General features: G+C 36.4%; 3 protein-coding genes, 5 non-coding genes and 1 pseudogene across 12 annotated transcripts; 8 read left to right on the forward strand and 1 right to left on the reverse strand.

The window, feature by feature from the left end:
• Positions 1-2,564: 2,564 nt before the first annotated feature.
• On the forward strand, positions 2,565-4,182 carry LOC137738843 (protein ALP1-like; annotated as a pseudogene).
• Positions 4,183-6,413: 2,231 nt separating this feature from the next.
• Positions 6,414-12,772, forward strand: LOC137740075 (G-type lectin S-receptor-like serine/threonine-protein kinase At2g19130). Its single transcript, XM_068479872.1, has 7 exons — positions 6,414-10,696; positions 10,792-10,897; positions 10,974-11,145; positions 11,379-11,589; positions 11,755-11,992; positions 12,077-12,227; positions 12,319-12,772. The coding sequence occupies exons 1-4, from the start codon at positions 9,391-9,393 to the stop codon at positions 11,553-11,555; spliced, it is 1,761 nt and encodes a 586-aa protein (XP_068335973.1). The 5' UTR covers positions 6,414-9,390; the 3' UTR covers positions 11,556-11,589; positions 11,755-11,992; positions 12,077-12,227; positions 12,319-12,772.
• LOC137741249 (small nucleolar RNA U36a) lies at positions 7,310-7,398 on the forward strand. The gene has a single exon (XR_011069276.1). It is a non-coding gene; the product is annotated as a small nucleolar RNA U36a (small nucleolar RNA).
• On the forward strand, positions 7,455-7,547 carry LOC137741216 (small nucleolar RNA Z223). Its single transcript, XR_011069246.1, has one exon. It is a non-coding gene; the product is annotated as a small nucleolar RNA Z223 (small nucleolar RNA).
• On the forward strand, positions 7,589-7,707 carry LOC137741227 (small nucleolar RNA Z278). The gene has a single exon (XR_011069255.1). It is a non-coding gene; the product is annotated as a small nucleolar RNA Z278 (small nucleolar RNA).
• LOC137741226 (small nucleolar RNA Z278) lies at positions 7,853-7,967 on the forward strand. The gene has a single exon (XR_011069254.1). It is a non-coding gene; the product is annotated as a small nucleolar RNA Z278 (small nucleolar RNA).
• On the forward strand, positions 8,258-8,366 carry LOC137741238 (small nucleolar RNA snoR97). The gene has a single exon (XR_011069266.1). It is a non-coding gene; the product is annotated as a small nucleolar RNA snoR97 (small nucleolar RNA).
• On the forward strand, positions 12,069-12,627 carry LOC137740404 (G-type lectin S-receptor-like serine/threonine-protein kinase At4g03230). Its single transcript, XM_068480282.1, has 2 exons — positions 12,069-12,227; positions 12,319-12,627. The coding sequence occupies exons 1-2, from the start codon at positions 12,069-12,071 to the stop codon at positions 12,625-12,627; spliced, it is 468 nt and encodes a 155-aa protein (XP_068336383.1).
• Positions 12,773-13,217: 445 nt separating the features above from the next.
• On the reverse strand, positions 13,218-16,878 carry LOC137740076 (uncharacterized). Of its 5 annotated transcripts, none has more exons than XM_068479874.1 (7): positions 16,602-16,878; positions 16,344-16,390; positions 15,909-16,031; positions 15,023-15,226; positions 14,345-14,389; positions 13,808-13,899; positions 13,218-13,566 (listed from the first exon to the last, which is right to left on the reverse strand). In XM_068479874.1, exons 4-7 carry the CDS (start codon positions 15,102-15,104, stop codon positions 13,468-13,470), a joined length of 318 nt encoding a protein of 105 aa, XP_068335975.1. In that variant the 5' UTR covers positions 15,105-15,226; positions 15,909-16,031; positions 16,344-16,390; positions 16,602-16,878; the 3' UTR covers positions 13,218-13,467. The 5 variants fall into 5 exon arrangements, 2 of the variants coding, with proteins under 2 accessions (XP_068335975.1, XP_068335974.1); XM_068479873.1 differs by having other exon boundaries at positions 15,905-16,031; XR_011069131.1 differs by lacking the exon at positions 14,345-14,389 and having other exon boundaries at positions 13,833-13,899; positions 15,905-16,031.
• Between the last annotated feature and the right edge of the window lie 668 nt (positions 16,879-17,546).

Here is a 17,546-nt window from a genome sequence, read left to right on the forward strand (position 1 = left end):
AGAGGGGCTGCTCGGCCTGCAAGAATAAATGGATTCAAACCGTCAACATTCTCTTTGTCGAGCTGAAACACATGCACCTGTCTGCTCAAACTATAGAGAAACTGAATGCACCCTACAGATCAAGTCAATAATAAATCAATTAAACAAACATTTAGTGAATATCACTTCGATCTAGAAAATTTGAGGACCTTGGATAGTTTCACTTACAAGCTACAACAACAAAACCAACGTAAGAGTGTGGATCAACCAACGAATGCACCATTCTAACGGCGTTAATATCATCAATTCGAGTCCGATTACCACCAATGTAAGAGTCAGCTTGGTTACAATTAGCACCAGTAAGGACATCAGTTTAATCTTGAACAAAGCTCCGCTGCCAGTTTCGGCATTATTGATCTCCACAACCTTGAAACCCATGATTGTGCTGATTCTTTATTGGGACGAGCCCAAAAACACAAACAGAAAAAGAAAAAAAAAAATCAGGATTAAACTTGTGTTTGAGAGAGACAACATGAGTATGGTATATGTATGGAGGACGTACATATAAAATGTTTCCGTTTTGGGGCTTAGTTTTTGTGCTTCAAGTTTCTTCTTTTGAGTTCCTCTCATATTTGTTTTCTTTTGTGAGAAGAAAGCACAGACGTGAAAACCAAAGGGGAAATTAAAAGAAAACTGTTTGGCATTCCTAATATGATTGTTGATTCTCTTACCAGTTTTCGATCGATTGGCTTTGGGCAACTTGTAAACTTATATTCTTTCACTTTTCTTTTGTTCTTCAGTCATCAAACATTCATATCGATGCACGATATGAATGGTCCATCGCTAATAACACTTTAGTCTTTATAATTCTAAAAGCCGAGTTTTTGTCTCATGGCTTAAATTGCTAAATAAGAATGTTGTAGGCAAGGTAAGTAGCATTGTTTCTTGTTACTTTTTTTTTCTACCTGATTTGGTTTCCCGTATATTTTGGGTCCCTACAATTGTGAGGCAGGGTACTTATGCTTCTTGTTTTGGAGAGATAGTCTCATCTTATCCAATTAAATGTGTCATGTATCGATCTTTTATTGAATAAAAGATTTACTTTTTAAAAACATAAACAACATTCATTGAGTGAGTGACACCATTAAAATTGCGCACCCAATGCAAAAGAGAACCTCTTGTTGGTTTGGCAAGTAATTCCTGTTTCAATCAAAACAGAGAGATAATGTGGCTTAGTGAGCGTTGGATAGATTATGCTTATGGGAGTGGTATTATTCATGGCCATTGCTTGCTATTTCCTGATTTTCAAAAAAATTATGTGTGGGACAGAAACATGAGGTTAATTATTGTGTGTGTCAGTGTTATGTCAATTTTGATAAAATTACATGTATGTGTACGATAAGAATCGAATTTTTGAACATCATGCGCTATATTGAACAATGACGATAATTGTTAACACTACGTAATTCTCTCACTATTAACATTAAAACATTTCCCTAATATCACGCCGTTCTTCACGTTTTGCATCCACACACAAGCAAACGTGAAAGACGACAATGATTGATTTCAAACGTAAATGATGAACTGATGACTTAGGTCCTGTTTGGCATACCGTATAAGGCACCGGATATGACTAATAATACGGTGTACCGTGTTTAGTGACCGTTTGGATTAAATAGGCACCGGATTAAATAATCCGAGGCCACCTTTTTTACACGGCGTTTACCCGCTTACTAATACCGTCCAAATTCACGGTATAACTTAGTCGGGCTCGCTGAGAGACACAATCTTCCTCTTCAGGCGCCCTCTCTTCCTCTCCAGGCGCTCTTTCTTCCTCTCATCCCAGGTTTGTCTTCCCAACTTCTTCTTCTTCGTTTAAATCACAGTTCGTCTTTTCAGATTTCTTCTTCTAGGATTCCGCCCCTCCCTCTATTCTTCCCCCTCCTCCTATTTTTCTTGCAATTTTCTTTCAATTGATTGAATCTAGTTATTATTTTCTCTCTAATTATGCAATTGATTATGTAATTTTGTGTTTTAATTAGAATTTTTGAATTTTAGGGTTTGCTATTGGGGTCAAATTTAGGGTTTGTTGTTGGTGTTGAACTTACAATTTTAATGATTGGGTAGAGTGGGAGTGTGCAGGTTCACTTACCTAAACAAAACTTTGTCTCTGGCGCAGCTCCCGTTTCACTCGCTGTCTCGCAGCCGCAACACAACCATACGGAAACTTGACCTTGGGTACGACGGTGACAACTCTTAACCACACCTGAACTACAAATCTCATTCCAAATTTTTTTTATTTTTATGTGAATTTTACTTTATATATATATATATATATATATATATATATATATATATATATATATATATATCTGTGTGTGTGTGTGTGTGCGTGTGTGTGTGTGCGTTTGTGTGTGGGTGTGCGTGTGGGTGTGCGTGTGTGTGTGTGTGTGTGTGTGTGTGTGTGTGTGTCTGTGTGTGTCTGTGTGTCTCTATGTATGTGTGTGTGTGTGTGTGTGTCTGTGAAAAATTTCAAACTAGGGTTGTTGAATTGTTGATTGACATTTATTCCAGTTTGTAAAGTAATTACCTTAGAGTGTGTGTTTTTGAATTCGATTCGTAACATGCTTCCTTGACTGATGAATGTCAAGACATCTTTCTGATTTCATTGTAATTTTTCCTTCTGATCACCGCAACAGTCTGTAGGATTTATTATCTGCCTATGACATTTTTTGGTAGGACTTATTAACATGCTTCCTTCTGTTTTCAGTGTTATTATGCATTCATGCTCCAGTTACTTAATTTTTTGCCACTATCTAATAATGTTATTTTATATTTTCACTAGACATGGATCAAAGAAAGATTGTCGCATGCTTCATTGTTAACGTGTGGTACTTCAATATTGTGACTTGGTTGATGATGTGGTTCATCAAGAATCATAATTCAGCTAGAAGGCGGAATCGGCAACTTGCACTTAGAAATCGCACATTTGTTAGGAGAATGGTAGGGTCAGCCTATTTAGATAGCATAATAGGATATGATGATGTTCAGTGTGTGAACCAAATTAGAATGGATAGAAGAACGTTCCATTATTTATGTCAAATGCTTCGTGACCACGGTAGAGTAAAATTGGATGGTGTAGTGACAATGGAAGAACAAGTTTGCATGTTTTTGCATATACTTGCACATCATGTCAAGAATCGTACAATTGGAAGTAGGTTTTGTCGATCGGGGGAGACCATAAGTAGGTATTTCAATTCCGTTCTACATGGAGTGTTAAGGCTACAAGGTACATTTTTGAAAGTGCCAGAACCCATTCCTAATGCCTACCCAGATCCTAAATGGAGTTGGTTTGAGGTATTCTTCATATTTTATAAAATTACTTCTAAAATTAATATAACTAAATATATTGAGCATACTAATGTTAATGATTTTTTTTAGAATTGCTTGGGGGCATTGGATGGGACTTACATTAACGTTCATGTCCCTGAGCGAGATAAACCAAGATACCGATCAAGGAAGGGAGAGATTGCGATCGATATGTTGGGAGTTTGTAATGTGGACATGAATTTGATATTTGTGTACCCAGGTTGGGAAGGGTCGGCATCTGATTCTAGAGTACTCTGAGATGCGATAAGTAGACCATCGGGATTAAAAGTTCCCATGGGTAACAATAGATTATTTGTTTATATTAGTAATTTGAATCCTCATTTTTCTTATATATAGTAATATACATTTTTTTGTGTGTTAGGGTGTTACTACCTTGTGGACGGTGGGTACACAAATGGTCCAGGATACCTTGCATCGTATCGGGGAGTGCGTTACCATCTCTCGGAGTGGAGAAATAGAAGACTCCTGATTAATCATGAGGAGTATTTCAATATGAAACATGTTCAAGCTAGAAATGTCATTGAGAGATGTTTTGGACTACTTAATATGCGTTGGAGCATCTTAAGAGGTCCATCATTTTTCCTAATTAAAACACAATTTAGGATTATGACAGTCTGCTGCCTATTACATAATCTTATTAGAAGGCATATGTCAACTGATCCAATAGAAAATGAAATCCTAAACTTGGACGAATTTGAAAGTAGTGATGATGATGAAGATATGATTGAGAGTGTTCAACCTACACAAGAATGGACTGCATGGAGAAACACTTTGGCTATGAATATGTACAATGAGTGGCGTGCACAAGTGTGATTTGATTAAATTTTCTTATATATGCATGTTGTGATTTGGTTATGGTTTGTTATTTGAACAAATAGTGATTTCTTATGTATTCAGTTATGATACTTTATTCGAACAAAGTGTGACCTGGTTATGTATTTATTTAAAAAGTGTGATGATTTGCTTATGGTTTTTATCACTTACTATTAATTATATGCATTATTGATTATATGTCCTAATGCCAACATAAAGGCAGTTCCACATGTTGTGTATGTAATTGTAGGAATGGAAAGTGAACAAAGTAGTCAACCAAAAGGAAGTAGAAGGGTTTGGAAACAACATGAAGAAGATGCATTGCTCTCCATACTTGAGGAGGCAGTTGTTAAAAATTTGCGATGTGATAACGATTGTTTCAAACTCGGAACAATGGCTCAGTTTGAAACAGCTATTAATTTGAAATGTCCTAATGCCAATATAAAGGCAGTTCCACATATTGAGTCCAAAATGAGGTGGTGGAAAAAAGATTATGCAATAGTTTATGACATGGTTAATAAAATTGGTTTTGCATTGAGATGTACGAAAGTGTATTGAGGTTGATAGCACTGAAGTGTGGCAATCCTATGTAAAGGTAATTCTCTAACATAATACTAGAATTTAACTTTACATATTTGATTACTTAACATGTTCCTTTACATACAATTTAATAGTATGATTGTGTCTACCAAACCATATCCTTTAGCCCCATTCATTATAACAGCTTAATTAAATTAATGGATGCTTGATTATATCAAGACAGGTTGAAGGGAACAAAATAAGATTATTTGTATTTTATGGATAATGTGATTTGTTTTCGCTGGCTAGGAAAATCGTTTCCATTGTATGACAGATTGAATGTTATTTTTGGAAAAGACCGAGCAACCGGAGTAGGAGCTGCAACTCCTACTGAGATGATGAATAAGCCTGAGCACATTAATGAAGATGAAGATGAGGCAGAGACTAGTTCTCCCTCTGTTGCTCAACGGTCCAGTAGTTCAAGTACCCGAAAAAGGAAGAGAGCTACTAATGATAATGATCTTGCTGTGGCCTTTAAAGAAATGTTTTCTGAATCAGTTGATAAGTTGGGTGAAGTTTTACAAGTTGCTTTTGGGAAAGGAGTGGATCCAAAACTTGAGATTGTTTTAGAATTGTCAAAGATGGATTTGTCTATTGAGGATCAAATCAAGACACTAAATATCATTTTCGAAAAGTCACAGAATGAGAGGACATTCTCGTCTTTGGATGGTGCAATGAAAAAAGCCTTTGTACTCATGTTACTTGGACTAAGTAACCCCAATTGACATTTCAAACCAACAACAATATATTTTGTTAAAAGCTACAGCATGCATATATTTTGTTAAAAGTAGCATGCATATATTTTGGCTATCTGGACAAACAGTTTCTTATTGAAACCACCTTGCATTTGTATATTTTATGAACTTGGATATGTGGTTGGATTATATATCGTAACGATTGTAGTTGTTTTTTGTAAACCTTCTTTTATGTTATTGGAAAATATTTTGAATTTGATGTATGAAATTTACTATTTTTCTTTGTTATTTGAAAATTTATGTGGTTTTCAATAGGTATAAATATGAAAAAGGTTCAACAAACAAAGAAGGATTTGTTAAATTTTTTTTTTCTCTTGTCCTATCCTGTTCAGTACCAAACACAGTATAAATAATACGGTCATTAATCCGATACTGCACCAAACGCCCGACTAATTTAGTCAGTACTATCTTATGACTATTTATCCTATCCGACATAAATAATCAGTATAGTCCGAGCTGTCAAACGAGACCTTAAAGATAGACTGCAGAATAATTGGATCGCACATAGGCAATACTGTATAGTACCAGGTGTCGAAAAAGTCAGCTGAGGGATGCAGCCTACCAACAGGCTATAGAGTCATTTAATGAAGAAAATTTTCAATCTGATCGTTACACGTAATGATATATTATGTGTTATTATCAAATGATGAGATATATGTTGTAAAAAGTTAATAACTTAAAATATAAAATTTCTCACCATTTCTATTAAAATTAACGTTGTGTTCTGTCACAGTTAATTTCTCTGTGTAATCACGTTACTGTCCGAGGGAAAGCAGTGGAACCGTTAGATAATGACTGATTTTATTTTATTTAATTTCTCTGATTTTATTTTATTTTAGTTAACGAATAATACAGTTGCTGCGCAACTCACTCTTTTCTCTTGTTGAGGTGATTTGAGGAAGCAGTCTCTTCTCACTGGATCGGCCTCTCAATTCTGGTCAACTTTTCCCTAATGACGATCTTGTTCTTCTTCCCCAGAGCTTCAAGAGCTTTCAATGGCCACCCTGTAGCCTCCAAGCTTCTGGTGCTCTGTACTATCAGGTTCTCAATTTTCTTGCTTACCGTGTTATTTTCTTTTCGATCTGTTTGGCTTCTGAGAAAATGCATGATCAGAAAATAAAAAATTTGAAGGAACGCGTGTTGGTCATCGTGAAAAGGAAAGGAGAAGCTACGCTTTTTCCTGTTACTTTCATTCACTGATCTCAGAAGGGGAGCCCCCTCTCCGCTCTCCTCTCCTCTCCTCTCCTCTCATCTCTTACTCTTCCTCTCTCTCATTCTCTACTGGAAAATCCATAATCTTTAGTCTTCCTCTGCTCTTCCTTTCTTTCTGCTCCCCATATCCGTGGAGCCTACAAACCAAGTAGTGACGGTTGACAAGCTTCAAACATGGCGGACGCGTACTGGAGGTACAGCGATGGTGGACAACCGCCGCCGTCGTCGACGAATTCAGACATCGTAAAGCGTCCTCCCTCTGACGCCGCCGTCGCCTCAAGTGTTGCAGTTTAGCCTCTCTTTACTCCACGGCTTTTCTGTGTCAAATCGACCGCTACATCTCCCACAAAATCTTTTCATCAATTTTCAATAGCGTCCCATCCGATGTGCCTCGACACACCTTAAGCCTGTTTTTGAAAAATCTCCGAAGACAGAGCTAGTCATGGAGGCGCAGATCCTATTGCGGTGTCAAACGTGGAGGTATTTCTCTTCTCATAGTTTTGCCTCTAAAAACGTCCGCTAAATTTTCAAAATTTGGAATTTTTTTATTTTATGTATTTTGATGTTGTTTTGTGAATTTTTGGCGATGATTACAAATTATTCGCGCTTCTGAGAGCAATCGATGAAGTAGAATGTGATAATCAATGGTTGAATTTCTTGATATGAGCAATTTAAGTTTTTTATTGCTGGTTTGTGGTGGTGATATTTATGGGTTTTGTCGATTAATGTTGGCAGTGATGACTAAATTTTACAGCTTTATGCCAGTTCTGCTTCAGAAAATTCGTGATTGAGAGAGCTGTTTCATACTCTGAGCCTTTTGTTTATTAATTAGTGTTTTGGATTTCTGTGTTTTTGGTGGTGCCGTTGACGATTCAATCCTCTTGTTCGAGGTGCGGTGCAGTGGAATTGAGACCCTGTTTACAGGGAGAACCCCTCAGTGAAACTGCATTCATATGAATTTAATGGATTTAACTGAGGTTTTAATCTTACTTACCCTCCTCGTAAAATGACTTTGTGTTACTTGTTTGGTTTGTTGTCTGTCTAAGATTAGATTAGTTGTTTGGTATGTTATTAATTGATTGTGATTGGTGTGTTAAATTTTGGTGATATCTTCTTGTCTTTTGGCCTGTGATGGTTCAATCCGCTTTTTTGAGGTGTAGTGGAGCTGAGACCTTGTTTACAAGGAGAACCCCTCGGTGAAGCTACATTGCATATGACATTAATGGATTTAACTGAGGTTTTAAGTCTTAATTACTGCATCAAAATCCATTGTTTTTGTGCGAATTGCTTGTTTTGCTGAGTAATGTTTATTATTTTGTTAGGATTAAGTAATGTTTAGGCTTCAATGATGTTTCAATCCAACGTGTTTGAGGCGTGGCGGAAGCGAGAACCTGCATTTGTGCAGGTAGAACCTACTCGTGGAAACTACATCCCTTGACAGAAATGATGTAGCTGAGGCATTGCAGTCATATGGTTTTGTTGTGTGTTGTGTTGAAATGTTGGTTTTGAGTTTCAACTATACCCTTATCCTTTTTTGATCAGGTTTAGGATCTGAAATAACTCATAAATTAGAGTGTTGTCATCAGCTTCATCTTGTGTTACTGATCAAGACTGGAGTTAAACAACAACACTACATCTAATCACATTTATTGTGTTTCTTTTATTTTCTTGATTCATTTTAAATTTGCTTTCTAGCCAAAATGATCCTTGAGATTTGCTTAACTTCTCATTTTGGTCTTTAAGATTTAAAATCAATAGAAGTGGTTTCAATTTTGGTCCTACAGTGAAAAATTATGTATATAAAAATCAATATACACAAAATTATCCTCAATATAGAAAATAATGGGTCAAAATGATTTGACAAAAATTGGGAGTTTTTTTTATCATTTTATTGATATCATATTTCAGAGACCAAAATGAGGAGTTATACAAATTTCAGAGAACATTTTGGCTAAAAAAACCTTTTAAATTTCATCTAAATTTCCTTGGAGGTGACTAGTGATGAATTGATATGTATGCTCTATTAATTGAATTGTGTTTTAAGTAATTTATGTAGTGATAATAATTCCTTGGAAATCTTTACCTTGGATTAGTCATGTATGGATGGGTTCAGACCAAAAACAGACTTGCACTTGTAAATGAATGTTATTGTAAACTCTGTGGTAATGGGAGTTTGAAAACTTTCAACATATCTTTGTTTGTTTTTGTGATTAATTTTTGTTAGTTATGGATTGGGGACAATCTTTTCCTCACATCATCAAATCTTAACACGCCCCAACCAATTTTCAAGACTACACGTGGACAACAACTAGGTGACGCATGAGCACGTGTGGCTTTTGGACTTTCATACGAGGAAAAACTTGCTTTGATACCACGAAGAAAGTTGAGGTTCCACCATAAAACCCAACCTCTTATTAAGCCCATATAAGGTCTCTTCTCTCATCAATGTGGGACTCATTCTCAACATTATCTACAAAGACTTCATTCATCCAGAGGAAGAACAATGTTCAAGCCCTTTCCATACATTGAATTTTCTACAGAGACTTCGTTCATATGTGAATAGTTGACTTGCAATGATCACCACAAAAAGGGCATATAGATTAAGTTCCAGTAACATGCATACGGTAAATCTTTGCCTGCCTGCTGAATTCTTTGTGCAGCCATGAATACCAAACCCAACTCAAAGTTCGTGTTCTCCGTTATTTTATTATGTGCATTTCTCGAGTCCCATGTTTCCCTTGCAGCAGACACCATCAGCGAAAACCAATCTCTCTCAGGCGATCAAACCATTGTCTCTGCAGGTGGGATGTTTGAGCTAGGTTTCTTCAAACCAGGTCAGCTTTCAAACTACTATATAGGCATATGGTACTCCAAGCAAGTAGTATCTGAGATGACTGTTGTTTGGGTAGCAAACAGGGAAATACCAGTATTTGATAGATTTTCTTCGGTCTTGAGCATCTTAGATGGTAATTTAGTTCTCTTGAACGAGTCCAAAACCCCGGTTTGGTCAACAAATTTAAACTCCACCACCAATTCTGGTTCTGTACAAGCATTTCTTTTGGATAGCGGAAACCTTGTCTTGAAAGCGGGCTCTAGTAATAATACATCAGAGCCTTTATGGCAAAGCTTTGATCATCCAACCCACACTTGGCTACCAGGAGGTAGATTTGGATTCAACAGAATTACAAATCATCCCCAAATTCTCACTTCATGGAAGAATTTGGAGGATCCTGCGCCAGGTCTTTACTCTCTTGAGCCAGACCCAGAGGAAAGAAGTTCATATATCTTATTGTGGAATAGGTCTAGAAAGTATTGGACCAGCGGACCATGGGATGAAAGTTCGCACATTTTCAACCAAATTCCTGAAATGAGGATAGTTTCTATCTACAATTATACTTATGTTACGAATGAGAATGAAAGTTATTTCACATATTCTCCTAACAATCCTAAAATTGTATCTCAATTCTTGTTGTCTGCCTCGGGAAAGATTCAGCAACGAACATGGTTGGAGAATTCCAAGCAGTGGAATTTGTTTTGGTCTCAACCAAGACAGTGTGATGTTTATGCTTCTTGTGGGACTTTCTCCAGTTGCAAACCCACATCCTTGAACTACTGCAAATGTTTGAAGGGCCTTGTGCCAAACCTGCAGAGTGATTGGGACTCGCAGATTTATTCTGGTGGATGTTCAAGAAGAACCAGTGTGAAGTGTGGGAATGCTACGCAAGACGGGTTTCTAAAAGTAAATATGGAGTTAATGCCTGAAAATAGACAATATGAAGGTGCTCTTAGTATCGAAAGTTGTAGATCAGCCTGCTTAAATGAATGCCAGTGCACTGCTTATACTTATAGCAGCAGCGATGGATGTTCAATGTGGCATGGAGATGTCTTGAATCTGCAAGTATTAGAAGCAAATGATGGTGGAGGAATTTTATACATCAGAGCTGCAGCTTCCGACATTAAGAAAAAACGTAATAAGAGAATGATATTCGTGTCGCACTTAGTGATCATTATTTGGAGCCATTATCTTGATGTTGTCAACAAAATATTTTTCTTCTCCTTGCAGGTGTAATTAAGCCGTCCCTTTTGATTGCAATAGTCGTAACAATCATTGGTTTGATTGTTGTCATTTTTGGCTATTTCTTATGGAAGAAAACTTTGGGAAATAAAAGGTACGGCTACCACTCGATTTCATCTCTTTCTATGTCTTTATCCCTCAAACGTGTTCTAACAGTATGACTAAAACAGAGAGCATAAGAAGAACCATAATGAGACTAAAAGTAAATTTGATGTTGGAGGTGGAGGTGGAAAGGATGATACAGAACTACCAATCTTCGGTTTAAGGGCTATAGTAGCTGCTACAAACAACTTTACTGAAGCTAATAAACTCGGGGAGGGAGGATTTGGCCCTGTTTACAAGGTGACACTTCCACCATGTGCTTTAAATACAAGTACATTTTTCTTCTCTTGAACACCTTTGTTTATTTCTGACCTTTAGATTGAACAAATCCAAAGAGAATCAAAGGACGGAAAAAATAGGGGTGGGTAGGAGAAAAAGGCTGTGCAAAAATCATTCCCCCTTTCAGAAAATATGATTTTTTTTCTTTGAACTTCAAAAAATTCTTTCTTGTGCGCTTTTCTGCCTCCGTACAGGGAATTTTGGCTGAAAACCAAGAAGTAGCCATAAAAAGGTTATCAAAAAAGTCAGGCCAAGGACACCAGGAGTTCATGAATGAGTTAAAACTTATTGCCAAGCTCCAACATACCAATCTCGTTAGGCTCTTGGGTTGCTGTCTTGAAGATGAGGAAATGATATTGATCTACGAGTAGATGCCCAATCGGAGCTTAGACAAACTTTTATTTGGTAAATACACGCTAATGACTTATTAATTCTTTGTTTCTGCAAATTATTTTCCTTGTGTGCAAATGTCATGTACTGCAAGATGCATGTTATGCACTGTGTCCAACATTTTTTCTAAAATGAAAAGTAAAACACTTGCTCATCTTTCTTCGTGTTTTGTCCAATCAGATGCATCTGAAAAAATTGAATTAAATTGGGGAAGACGTTTTCGAATTATAGAAGGCATTGCTCAAGGAGTACTTTATATCCACAAGTACTCGAGATTGAAAATCATCCACAGGGACCTAAAAGCAAGCAACATACTGTTGGATGGAGCCTTGAATCCCAAAATTTCAGACTTTGGAATGGCAAGGATTTTCGAGATAAATCAGACTGAAGCAAATACAAATAGGGTTGTTGGCACATAGTAAGTCTGCATATATCTGGGACATGTTTTCATTCAAGGAATGTTCTATTGCTTACTTCTCTACATATTGTCAATTATGCGCAGCGGCTACATGTCACCCGAGTATGCGAGATATGGTCATTTCTCTGAGAAATTAGATGTATTCAGCTTCGGAGTGTTGTTGTTGGAGATTGTAAGCGGAAAGAAGAATGCTGCTTTTTACCGCTTTGAACATTCACCAACTCTTGCCGGATGGGTAAGTATTGAAAAATTATTCCAACTCATGATCTTTCCATTTTTAAGCCTTCCAAATTTGCAAATGACTGTAAATTCAACATTTTAATTAGGCATGGGAATTGTGGAAAGAAGGAAGAGGAATGGAGGATATTGATGAATCAGTAAGGGAAGCATGTCGGCTCGATGAAGCTTTGAGGTGTATCCATATAGGGTTTTTGTGTGTTCAAGAAACTCCAGCTGATCGACCAACAATGTCTTCGGTAATTCATATGTTGCAGGGCAATGAATCTACATCTCTTCCGCCATCCAAAGAACCTGCCTTTTCAACACACAGAAATTCCAATCCTGTTTGCTCTTCTAAAACGCCTACTGGTTTGTCCCCCAATGCAGTCACCATGAGTTTGCCAGAAGGTCGATAGGCGTTGGAAGAGCAGTGACAGGCAAGCAGTTGAGAAAAGAAAATAACCTACAATAGTAGTAGATTAAATATATGTTAAAGTATTTTTCAACTGCAAACCACCTCATTCCTCGGCACAACCATATTTTTATTAGTTTAAAATAGAGTGTCACTTGTATCTAGGCTCGGCAATTTCTAACACGACCCGATAATCCAACACGACACGACACGACACGAAATTAACAGGTGTTCGGGTCGACACGATAACGAATCGGATTGTTATCAAGTAACCCGATAAGCACTTGTTAAGATAACGGGTTGGTTCGGGTATACACGTGGATAACACAATACACAATAAGCAAAATATTAATTTTATAATTTTAAAACCCTAAAAAAATATTATAATAATTATATATATATATATATATATATTAATTTAACAATTTTATACCCCTAAAAACTATAATAATTATATATATATATATATATATATATATACACACACACACACACTAGAACTTTGATCAACCATTGGTAATTGGCCAGGTATAAGATTGATTCTTCCAATCTTACGGTGCACAATAAAATGGTTTATTTCAATCTTATGGCGTATAGAACCTTTACCGATTGGGGCTCTCTGGAGGATTTTTCCATTTAGGCTTTAGATGCTTTTATGTGTTTTTTATAATATTTTTTGTATTATTTTGTACACATCACAATACTTTTTTTTTTAATTTTTTTTATTTTTATGAATAAACGATATTATCTACACAGGAGATAAGTGAACAATAATGTGGTCCAAATTCGCTTTTGATGAGAATCGAACCTAAAACATCTCACTTACATATAAAAATAAATACTATTAAACTGTAGTATTAAGTGTTGGAACATAATTTGCTTGTTTGGGCTCTAACTCCTCTTTACCTTTGGTTAAGCTACTAGAATTTGTACCCGCGCGTTGCTGCAAGATTGAAAATTATATGAAAGATTATGCAACTGCAATCTTCATAAACAATGTTCGAGTAAACAATTGAGTTACAAATGCCAACGCAGTTTATACACAACCTCATCATAAATGAAACAAATTTAAATATCTTAAGAGAATTCTATTTCTTCAAAGCAGAAAGGGGAAAATAATTATTTACTAAATAGTTGGAGTAACGATAACTGCATCAATTATAAATGTAATATTGAGGGAATACCTGCCAAATAAAGCTTACTACATACTTAGACTTTTCATGTGCTACATGCAACGAATGCAGAGCTTGGATACTAGACTTGCTCCTGGTTTGAGCTGTATCCAAAGAAGGGAAAACTGACATTATATTTTTGCAATAAAATTGCAAAAATTCCCTTGTACAGCTCTCCATGTTGCAGAAGAAAACAAAGACAGTCGACCAATGATGTACGACGATAAAACCATAAGACAAATCAAAAGGTGACATTGATCCAAAAAATATATGCACGATAACTTCAAAATTAAGTTTTGGAGAGAGAGAGAAAGAGGAGAGAGAGAGGTTGTAACCAGAGACCAAATTCTTTCTTTTTTTTTTTTTTTTTTTTTTTCCTGATTACCCAGGTGGCAATTCGACTTGGAATTACACAGAAAATTTACTAAAAATCCTAGATTTCATCACCCAACTTTGAAAAAGGAATCACAAAGTAACGTATAAGCAAACAGACAACAGAAATCAAAGAAAGGAACACGCGAGAACCAAAACGTTAAAAACAGCACATACCCATTTCAAAGCCCAAAAATCTTGCAGAGACCAAAATTCCACTCCCTGGAAAACCCAAAATCCGAAAATTAGAAAAATCGAATTTGATAACATTGTACCTTAAGAAACCCCAAAATTTCCAGTTAAAACAAAATTAATACAACCTCTGCATAAAATAATCAGACAATAAAAACTCAAATTCGTAAAGCATTTATGTAAAGTACTTATCAGAGAAACTTCTGCGAAAAAAGAGCACAGAAAAATTAAGAGTGGAATCCAGTAAAAAACCACATTTAAGATAATGGTGTTAACATACATCAGAATTTCATGCTGCAGCGCTTTTGCACTCTTTATTGTTAACACCTAAAGTGGTGGCAATGTATTACTAAATACCATGCTCCCACATTTAAAGAGGTGAATTTTCATATGAGGCCAATGAATAAATTAGATAATTCTAAGCAATAAGACGTTCATTTCTTTATCGGTGACCTGAAAATTTCTTTTAAAACATTTTCATATGCTTGACATTATATCATGCTAATATCATAGATCACATAACTTGAGATAGTTTCATGTTCAAATGGGAACGTAGATGTTATTGATCATAGTTTTAAAGAAAAGTAACAGGACATGGGAGTCTTATACTGTCCTTTGTTTTGTCCTACTAAACAGAGAAATTTTACGGAAAAAAATCAAGACCTGTAAGATTCTCCTGAAGCCGTTTTGAATTCCTTGAAACGTGACTATCCCACCAGCAAGCATATGGTCTGGACTCTGCCATCACTCCGGTGCAGCACAATAATAGAACTTGTTTTGAGTTGGGAAAGGCCAGATTATCAATTCAAGGAACTTCCACCTCAATATTCCAGAAAATGATTTGCAGTTCTCTCTCTCACCTTCCACCTGTGCACCAAAATCATCAAAGAAAATATCAAGATCGTCGGATTGGCATAACGTTCACACCAGCAAGAAGATATCAAGACAAAACAAACAATACGAAATTGCATTTACCAAAGCCGAATACATGCATATGTTGGGTCTACATTTCTGAGTTTTCATTTCATGAAATAATTTTACAGCCACAAAAGATTTCCTTTCCTGCAGACCATGAGGAGATTTCTGTCGTACTGTTTAATAAGTAAATGACAACTGATGCTGTGAAACTTAATCAGCATAGGGTTATAGAAAAGCATAGGACTTAAACTCACAGAAACTACAACAAAATGCAGCCAGGTTCACCTTTCCATATAAATCGTATATGGTTCTGACAATTTGTAGTTTATAGTTCAATATTTGATCATACACAGATGTTCTAACTTGGGTTGTCGAAGACTATACGTAGGCTCTGCTGGCAATATCGCAGACTTAACAATTATATTTGTATGCTTTATCAAATCCCAGATATAAACATTGCCTAATGCAAGAAACTAAAAACCGAGGTCCTGTCTTCGATTTTTCCTTCTGCATAAGCGTCATAGCCAACAATTCCTGTCTTCGATTTTTCCTTCTGTCTATGCGTGTTAGCAAACAATTTACCAAACGACTCAAAATATAATATATAAAAAAGACACAGAAACTTACTCACTTGTTGCCCTTAACCTTGAACCAAAGTACCAGCACAGTTCTTGTGGGCAGCGGCCAAATCATCCTTGCAAGAACAACCCAACTCAATCGGAGCCCCGGATTCGTGGCTGTTACTCTCCAAAGCCTGATATTCATAAAACCTGTGTCAGCTTTAAAAAATCTAACTATTTTCTGAATCACCAGCTACCATTCTTTAAAATCAGTTTCCTGGGAACAAAGATCATTCAAATGTCACTATTATTAAACCTATTAGCAAGAACAAAGATTCTTAAACTTCCTATTTCCATATATGAATTTAAAGAGGAGAGAAAAACAGAGTTATGCATTAATGAACTAAATGGAAACTAAACAGAGTTTTGTCTTCAACTTTCACAATACGAAAAAAAATAAAAATTTGGTTCCACAAAAGCCCCAAAGAGAAGCTGAAATTGCTCACCTTGAGTTACAAAACCGCAAAAAAGGAAAAACCAGGGTCCCCTGACACTGAAAACAAAACCAAAGTAAAAACCCATATGCAGCCGAATTAAACACATACATGCAGCTGAATTAAACACCCACACGCAGGATCCGCTGGTACGAACAAAACCCTCAAAATCGCAAAAAAAAATAAATTTGAACAGAAAACCCATCTGCATATCCAAAATCACAGAAAAGAAATTGAAACACCTAAATTGAGAAAGCCATAAAAACTCACCAGGAAACGCTAGCTTTTCTAGGTAAAAAATTTCTCCGAATCCAACTGAAGAACCGAAGAAACTTCTACAGGTTAGGTGGTTTTTCAGCAAGAAAGTGCGGTTGGTAATTTGTGAGACAAAGTTCGCAGGGTCGGAGAAGGAGAGAAGGCAGCTTTGGAAAGCGAAAGGAATTGAGGTTCAAGAGCGACAGAAGCAGGGAATTGTGAGGGAAAAAAGTGGAACGGAGGGAAAAGTCGAGAAGAAAGGTCGAGAAGCAGTCGTGCAGAGCGATGAGCGTCGCGTGGACAAACGCATAATGGAGAAGAATCGGAGGGCATTTATGACATTGAAAACGACAGAAGCTGAGAAGTGATCGACAGGTGGAGACGAAGGGCAAAGTCATCTTTTAACTGTTAAAAAAAGGCAGATAACAAAGGAATTGGAGGGCATTTTCGCCCGTTTACAGTTAATGAACAGTATTTTTGTGTTGAGTTTTAGTATATGTATAATATATATTAAATTAAATATTAAAAATTGGTGACCGTTGGATCGGTTAAATATACATGTCATTCAATTTCTTAAGTGTTATACGTACAAAATAAATAAATTTAAATCTACTTAATATATATATATACACACACACCATTGAACTTGATGGGATACAAATTCTATGAAACTAATTTCAACGATCCAACCGTCAAACTTATTTGCATATGCATCGAGATCGCATCAGCAAAAAATCACAAAAAGCAAACATTCAGAGATCAAGTAACAGGACAAAACTTTTCGACGGTTATTGTGACATCCCACATCGCCCAGGGGGGTGATCCTTATATATATATTCTCATCTCTACCTTGCACGAGGCCTTTTGGGAGCTCACTGGCTTCGGGTTCCATAGAAACTCCGAAGTTAAGCGAGTAGCACGCGAGAGCACTCTCATGATGGGTGACCCACTGGGAAGTTC

This window comes from Pyrus communis, chromosome 7, assembly GCF_963583255.1.
Source record: "Pyrus communis chromosome 7, drPyrComm1.1, whole genome shotgun sequence".
Taxonomy (NCBI): Eukaryota; Viridiplantae; Streptophyta; class Magnoliopsida; order Rosales; family Rosaceae; genus Pyrus; species Pyrus communis.

Coding starts and splice junctions, on each gene's coding strand:
- LOC137740076 (XM_068479874.1), bottom strand. CDS start 15,104: ATGGCAGAGTCCAGACCATATGCTTGCTGGTGGGATAGTCACGTTTCA. Junction 14,390..15,022: donor GCTTCAGGAGAATCTTACAG/GTCTTGATTTTT, acceptor TGGGTTTTCCAG/GGAGTGGAATTTTGGTCTCT. Junction 13,900..14,344: donor ATTTTTGGGCTTTGAAATGG/GTATGTGCTGTT, acceptor CTTTGGATACAG/CTCAAACCAGGAGCAAGTCT.
- LOC137740075 (XM_068479872.1), top strand. CDS start 9,391: ATGAATACCAAACCCAACTCAAAGTTCGTGTTCTCCGTTATTTTATTA. Junction 10,697..10,791: donor TTCCGACATTAAGAAAAAAC/GTAATAAGAGAA, acceptor TTCTCCTTGCAG/GTGTAATTAAGCCGTCCCTT. Junction 11,146..11,378: donor GATTTGGCCCTGTTTACAAG/GTGACACTTCCA, acceptor GCCTCCGTACAG/GGAATTTTGGCTGAAAACCA.
- LOC137740404 (XM_068480282.1), top strand. CDS start 12,069: ATGCGCAGCGGCTACATGTCACCCGAGTATGCGAGATATGGTCATTTC. Junction 12,228..12,318: donor CACCAACTCTTGCCGGATGG/GTAAGTATTGAA, acceptor CATTTTAATTAG/GCATGGGAATTGTGGAAAGA.